Source organism: Abramis brama (assembly GCF_963993115.1).
Source record: "Abramis brama genome assembly, chromosome: 1".
NCBI lineage: Eukaryota > Metazoa > Chordata > Actinopteri > Cypriniformes > Leuciscidae > Abramis > Abramis brama.
The window spans coordinates 49,794,855-49,802,099 of record NC_139963.1 but is presented as its reverse complement, the minus strand read 5'-3'; the positions used below and the strand labels follow the sequence as shown (position 1 = coordinate 49,802,099).

The 7,245-nt window shown below is 35.8% G+C and overlaps 1 protein-coding gene across 1 annotated transcript; it reads left to right on the top strand.

The window, feature by feature from the left end:
* Positions 1-792: 792 nt before the first annotated feature.
* Positions 793-6,707, top strand: LOC311086960 (GTPase IMAP family member 7-like; the record flags this gene model as incomplete). Its single annotated transcript, XM_084120204.1, has 2 exons — positions 793-917; positions 6,004-6,707. Exons 1-2 carry the CDS (start codon positions 872-874, stop codon positions 6,705-6,707), a joined length of 750 nt encoding a protein of 249 aa, XP_083976330.1. The 5' UTR covers positions 793-871.
* Between the last annotated feature and the right edge of the window lie 538 nt (positions 6,708-7,245).

Genomic DNA, 7,245 nt, shown 5'->3' with positions numbered 1-7,245 from the left:
CCTTCCCGACTTTATACTTGTGATTTAGGAATAGCAGTATGTATTGTAAATATATTATTTGTACATTGTTTTTTATTTATACATTTTCTTTCTTTTAAAGATGATACAAGAAAGCATAGCCCAAAATGTAATCGTCCCAATAGTAAATAATTAATTAAGTCTTGAAATAATGTTGTTTTAAACTGATTGGAGTTAAAAAAAGTTTTCTGTGAAAGTGTGACTGTATATGTTTTTTTTTTTAGTGTCAGCTAATTTCTCTGGAAAACAGAAGCTGAACCTGGTGCTGTGTGGAAGCAATGGATCACTTAAGGTTGCTGTGTCAAAACTTTTACGAGGGAAAAAGATAAAACCTTCATGTCGAATAGCAAGCAGTGAAAAGTGTGTGAAGAAAGAAGACAAGATTCATGGACGTCTGATCAGTCTGGTGGAGCTTCCAGCTCTCAATCGACTCTCAGAGGAGGACTTGAAGAGTGCAACTCTTAACTGTGTGTCTCTCTGTGATCCTGGAGTTCATGTTTTCCTCCTCATAGTTCCTGTTGGTCCACTGACTGATGAAGACAAAGCAGAAATAGAAAAGATTAAAAGAATATTTGACTCTTCTGAGTATTTCATTCTGCTCTTCACCTCAGATCTCAGTGTTAGAGCAGCAGTGATAGACTTTATAAATGACAGCCCAGATTCTCAGAGGTTAATCAGTCTCTGTGGAGGTCGGTACAGAGTGATGGGGTTAAAGGAGCTCGAAAACTTAAGACAAATCCCAGAACTGCTGTATTATATAGAGAACATGAAGACTGAACCATATTCACTTCAGACATATGTGAAAGCTCAAGAGAACAGAGTCAGACGTGAACTGCAAGAAAAACTGAGTGAAATGGAAAGTAAGATTAATGACTTGCAGCAAAAGATTCAGTCAGAAGGTGAGTGGATTTTTGTATTGTGCATTTGCATGATACTTTTCTTTATATAATGAGAACGAGCATTAAAGAAATAGTCAATAATCAACCTCTTGGGTTGTCCAAGGGTAGTTCTGAGCCGGGATTGATGCAGAAATAGTTCTACTAGTGCCGCTTGCCCTCGCTGCCACTGGGCCTCGGTAGCCCTTCCCAGCCCGTCTCGCTGGCTCATTCAGATGATCAGACTTGGCTATGCAATTCAGTTTGCCCCTGCGTCCTGCATCAAGTTTTTGAGAATTAACAGAGGTAGTTGATGTTTTAAAATGTTTGGTCACCATTGCTGTGATCAGTGTTTGCTTTAGTTGGACAGTTTGACTCTTGGCTTTTATGTGAGTTTTTGGTCTTTGCAGTAGTGTTTACCAAACATAATTTGTTGCTAAGAAAGCCAGAATCAAAAATAATCTTTAAAATGGAATAATCTAAAAATATTGCTTTCTTGCAACAGATCAATGTTCAGAATTTAGATTTTTAAATACATAGTGGGAATGTTCTTTTTTTAGACACACAGACATCAAGAATCAGCATATGAATCTCAGCAATGGTGACATGCTTCATGCTGCAATGCATGCTGGTTTTATACTATGGTGGCTCCCAACATGCATTGCGGCATGAAGCATGTCATGATTGTTGAGATTCATATGCTGACTCTTGTTGTCTGGATGTGTATCTAAAAATAATTTTCCATTAATGTATTTTAAAAAATTCAGAATGTCTGATCTGTGGCAAGAAAGTATTGTTTGTAAATACAACTTTTTAACAAGAAATTACCTTTTGGTCAGTGGTAAAATTAGTGAATTATGATGCTGAAAAATATTTCAACTGATTATCTTTGTTTCTGGCTTTCTTTGCAATAAATTATGTGTTTCAGTACACACTGTTGCAAAGATCACACACTCACATAAAAGCCAAGACCCAAACTGTCCAACTAAATGAATGTTTATGGCATTTTGATGGTCCACTTTAGACATTCTACTAACAATAAGTACCTTTGTAACTACATGTCAGCTAACTGTCATTAGAGTATTAGTAGAGTATTAGTAGACTGTCTGCTTATCTACCAACACTATTGATGGTCCCCCAACAGACATTCTATTGACTATAAATAACTTTGCAACTACGTGTCAACTTATTACCTGAACCCTAACCCTAACAGTCTAATACAGTCTACTATAGACTACTCTAATGACAGTTAGTTGACATGCAGCTGCAAAGTTACTTATAGTTAGTAAAATGTCTAAAAATAAATGTTACCTATATTTTAGAGTTGTGTGTGTCACCATCATGGTGTTTTGTATTTGTGTGTATGACACACATTCTTTATATTAACATGTGCTTCAGCTTGTAGAAAAATAATTGTGGTGAACTTTGAATCATCATGTGTTTTTTTATTTTTTTACTACTGGCATTATTTTGGTGGTTATTGGTATATCACAAATGTTTAAAGCAGAATTTAGTACTTTAGTCAAATGTAATGATAATGTTCATCAGTTAATGAAATATAAGGAGTTGCTGGCAACATTATATACCCTTATGTTTGGGCGAGTGGCTTGTCATGCAAATCTAACAACTCAACATTAAAAATGTTGATTTGTAACATTCCTAGAACATAAAATTGTCCAGCTTTCTTAATTTTATTAGAACGTCATTTAAAGGTTAATATGATGTTCATGAAACATTTGTGCGTGACAATGGACATTAGTTAGTAAACATTAAGTTGAAAGAATGTTTCAGGAATATCACATTCATTATGGAATTTTGGCTTTTGAACGGCCAGAATGACATGAAGTCCCCTGCAAACATTTTTTTTTTTTTTCAGTTTTGGTGATGAAACGTTCCCAGTCAACACTATGATCTCACAGTGATGTCACCATGTGGTCACAACGTCTGCAATCTGAGTTCACAGTGTTCTAAAAGTGTAACCTCACAGCACTCTCACTGTGTGCTCAAACTATGACCACAATATGAGCTCATCCCAGCTAGAAATGTTATTGTTCTATGAATGTTTTGAGAGCATTATGTTATGTTCTTGTAATATTTTCTATAGTTAATTTTATTTTTGTAACCAGAATGTTCTCCTAAAAGGTAGGATAACACTCTCTATAAACATTTCAAACATGTTTAGTGATGACATTGATAGAACATTATCCCCCCTAACATTCTTAGACAGTTATAGCGGGAAGTTTCGATGTTTAGAAATTATGTTTAAGAGGTTTACATGTTGAAGTTTGTTTGAAGAGTTTGGTCACCATTGTAGAGGTCAGTGTTTGCTGTAGTTGGGCTCTTTGGTCTTAGGGCTGGGCGCTTTAAATCGCGATATTGTTATGCGCATCTCGTCAGTAAAGCCGGTTCCTTGATTAGTAGTAAATCACCATCACCTGCTTTCAGATGGAGCGGCATTGACTACAAAGAGCCGTAGTTAACTGACAAGCTGAGCCATATCGCACTAATATCGCGGACGTATCGCCAGCGATAATTAATGCGATATGGCTCAGCTTGTCAGTTAACTACGGCTCTTTGTACACAGCAAAAACTCCAGTGTTAAATTAACACTCCTGGGAGTGTATATGAGTCCACACTCAAGAGTGTTGAAGTTAATGAGATATAATTAAGTGATTAATTTTGTGATGATTGAACATTATTGAAGTCACCTGATGTTAACAAGCAGAATCACTGAAGGAGAAAATCTCAAATTGTAAGTTACCGTTATGACGATCAATGGTTGCTTTAGTTGGGCTCTAGGCCCATATATTATTAACTTTAGATTTTGTTTGGCTGTTGTTTCTGAATTATAATCACCAGTTGAACAAAGAATAAAGTGATCTGATGATGTTGATTATGTTATGACAATCATCATTTGAACTTGATCACTGAACTCATTGAAATCCTTCTTTCTGACTTCGATTTATGTTGTTGGTTAGTAAATCTGCATAAATGCCCAGAATTTTTTTATATAATACAAAGGATTTCTTAAAAGTTGTTTTAAAAAAAAAAATCATTCTTTTAGGCACACACAGATGTCAAGATTCAGTCTATGCATCTCAACAATGGTGAGGAGCAGAATATTCAATTAGGAAAAGTAAATTACATAGACAATTCAGATCATAATTTATTCATACCGCAATGCATGATGGGAGCCATTAATGAGTTGTGATTGGTGGCAGCCACTGCAACATGCTTTATTATTGTCACCATTGTTGAGATTCACAGGCTGATTATTGATGTCTGTGTTTTAAATGAATTTATCTGAATGTCTATTGATCAGAAAAATGTTTATTAAATATTTTGAATTATAAGTAAAGTATTGATAATCATAGGCTGAAGAATCAGTAAACTGCTGTTAAGTTAAACCAAACTATCTCAATAAGTTTCCTTTTTCAGATCACAGCATGATTATGTCAAAACATAACCAACACTATAACATAACATTTTACTTTGTTCATGTAACTGTTATAAATCAATAACAGCAGACAAACAACAGTAAATGAAGAGTTTGGTTCCAAAACGCGATAAACGCCATTTTTAAAAAAATTGAGTTCCTGCAAAAATCTGTATTGTATAGGGTCGGTATTGAAAAGTCCATTTAAAATTTTACGTAAAATGCGATATCCGCCGTGTTATTGTGTCATGTTTTCTCCCTTTCTTTCCAAACCGCGACAAACGCCAGTCTCCTTTCTCTGCAGAATGCGATAGATCCGCTCTCAACCAATCATAGCGCACCATTCCACGCACTGTAAATAGTAACGGTGGCGCTTTGAATACACCCGGCATCCTAGTTTTCCTGATCTACTTTGTACTTTTTGATCAACAAACAAACAAAAAAATTAATAATTTTGACGGCATTGATGAACCTGTGGTGGTTTCTGCGGTAGGGAAGAAACGTAAGCCATCGAAATCTAATCATTTACGTGAGGAGATTAAGAAGATGAGGCACGCGGGAGGAAGAGAAATGCCGACTGTTGCTTGTTCTCACACGACAGCATCAAACTTCTGTCACGCTGACACGTTGACCCCAGGGGATCTTTTAAAAAACTTACAATTGTTTTACTCAAAGTCAACGAAATCCGAGCAGGACATTTTACAGCTGATCGCCGTCAAAAAAGTTCAGGAGGTATTTCCTACCCATGGCTGATTGAATGTATTTTTAGTGCCTGTATTATAAGATATTGACCGAGTTCAGAGGCTGTCATATGTGGATCAACATACTTTGTTGTGTATTTTCAACAGTTTCAATATGAAAAATAACTTTCATGTTGATTCAATGGATTAATTGCATTTTGGAGAAAAAAAGTGTCATGAATTTATTGCATTTTGGGGGAAAGATTACCCGTTTTTATAATAAATCTTTGAAAATCAAAATCTGGATTTGAATTTTTAATGTTATTATAACCTACAGATGCTATGTGAAAGTTTGAAACAGAAAATAGTGGTTTTCATCTTGCCACTTTCTTGGTAAAGAAAACACATTTTTACTCAAATTAATCAAAATGGATTTATCGCGTTTTGGAACCAAACTCTTCAAATATTAAAGTAAACATATAATGGTCTAGAGCCCAAGTTAAGCAAACACCCATCACCTTAACGGTAACTTACAATTTGTGATTTTCTCCTTCAGTGATTCTGCTTGTTAACATCAGGTGTCTTCAATAATGCTCAATCATCACTAAATTAATCACTTAATTATCTCCTCAGCCCTAAATGCCGCTTCATCTGAAAGCAGGTGATGGTGATTTACTACTAATCAAGGAACCGGCTTTACTGACGAGATGCGCATAACAATATCGCGATTTAAATCGCCCAGCCCTAGTGTCCATAATATGAGCACACAGTGAGTGCACAGTGCGGTTACACTTTTAGCTCACTGTGAACTCACATTGTGGTCATATGGAGAGATCACTGTGAGATAAACGTGTTGGGTGGGTTAATATGTCCTAACTTTTATTTAGTCTGTGACATTGTTCTATGCTTTGTGTTCAGTTTTATTTGATTGAAAAACACCAAACCTAAATCTGCCTGATAGTAATAAATTAATTCTACCAACATTATTTTTCAGGTGCTGAAAGTAAATCAGATGATCAGGAGTGTCTGAGGATTGTGCTGATCGGGAAGACAGGAAGTGGAAAGAGTGCAACAGGAAACACTATTCTGGGAAGAAATGAGTTCCACAGCCAAATAAGACCAGATTCAGTGACTACAGTTTGTGAAAAGGGAGTTGGTGAAGTTGATGGTCGATCAGTAGCTGTTGTTGATACTCCAGGACTCTTTGACACGACGCTGCAAACTGATCAAGTGATGGAAGAAATAGTGAAATGTGTTTCACTGTCGTCACCTGGACCTCATGTGTTTGTCATTGTGTTGAGTTTAGAAAGATTCACCAAGGAGGAATCAGACACTGTAGATCTGATAAAGAAGATCTTTGGCCCAAAATCTGCTCAGTTCAGCATCGTTCTGTTCACAAGAGGAGACGATCTTGAGGATGTGTCCATAGAAGATTATGTGTGCAAATTTAACTGTGCTGAACTGAAGAAACTGATCAGAGATTGTGGAAACAGATTCCTGGTTTTCAACAACAAAGAAAAACAAGACAAAACTCAAGTGATTCAACTGTTAAACATGATAGAAGAAGTGAAGAATACTAATGATGGTCGGTACTTCACTAACAGCATGTTTGAGGAGGCAGAGATGTCCATTAAAAAGAGAATGGAGCAAATAATGAAAGAGAGAGAAAGAGAGATTCAGGCTCAGAATGAAAAATGAAAAGCTAAATATGAGATGGAAAAGGAAAATATGATGAAGAGACTTGAGGAAGAGAAACAAAGAGCAGATGAAGAGAGAATGAAAATGGAGAATCAATTCAGAAAAAAAGAGGAACAACTCAGAAAAGAGTTTGAAGTAAAAGAGAAAACGGAACAGAAGAAACGAGAGACTGAAAACCAGAAACGATCAGAAGAGGAAGAGCAGCAAAAAACTGAATATCATCGAAAAATAGAAAAAATGAAGAGAGAGATTAAATATCAGAGATCACAGTATGAAAAACAGAAAAAAGTAAGAGAAGAAGAAGATAGAAAGAGAGAAGAGAAATACAGACAAGATCAAGAAAAGATGAAAAATGAACAAGAATGTATTATAATGGAGTTACGAAAGAAACAAAAAGAGGAAATTAAGAAGAGACAATCTGAGGAGCAAATGAGGATTGAACAAGAAGAGGAAGAGAGACAGAGATGGAAAAGAAAATTAAAAGAGGCTGAAAATGACAGAAAAGAGATTCAAGAGGAAATTAAACGACAGCAGAGAG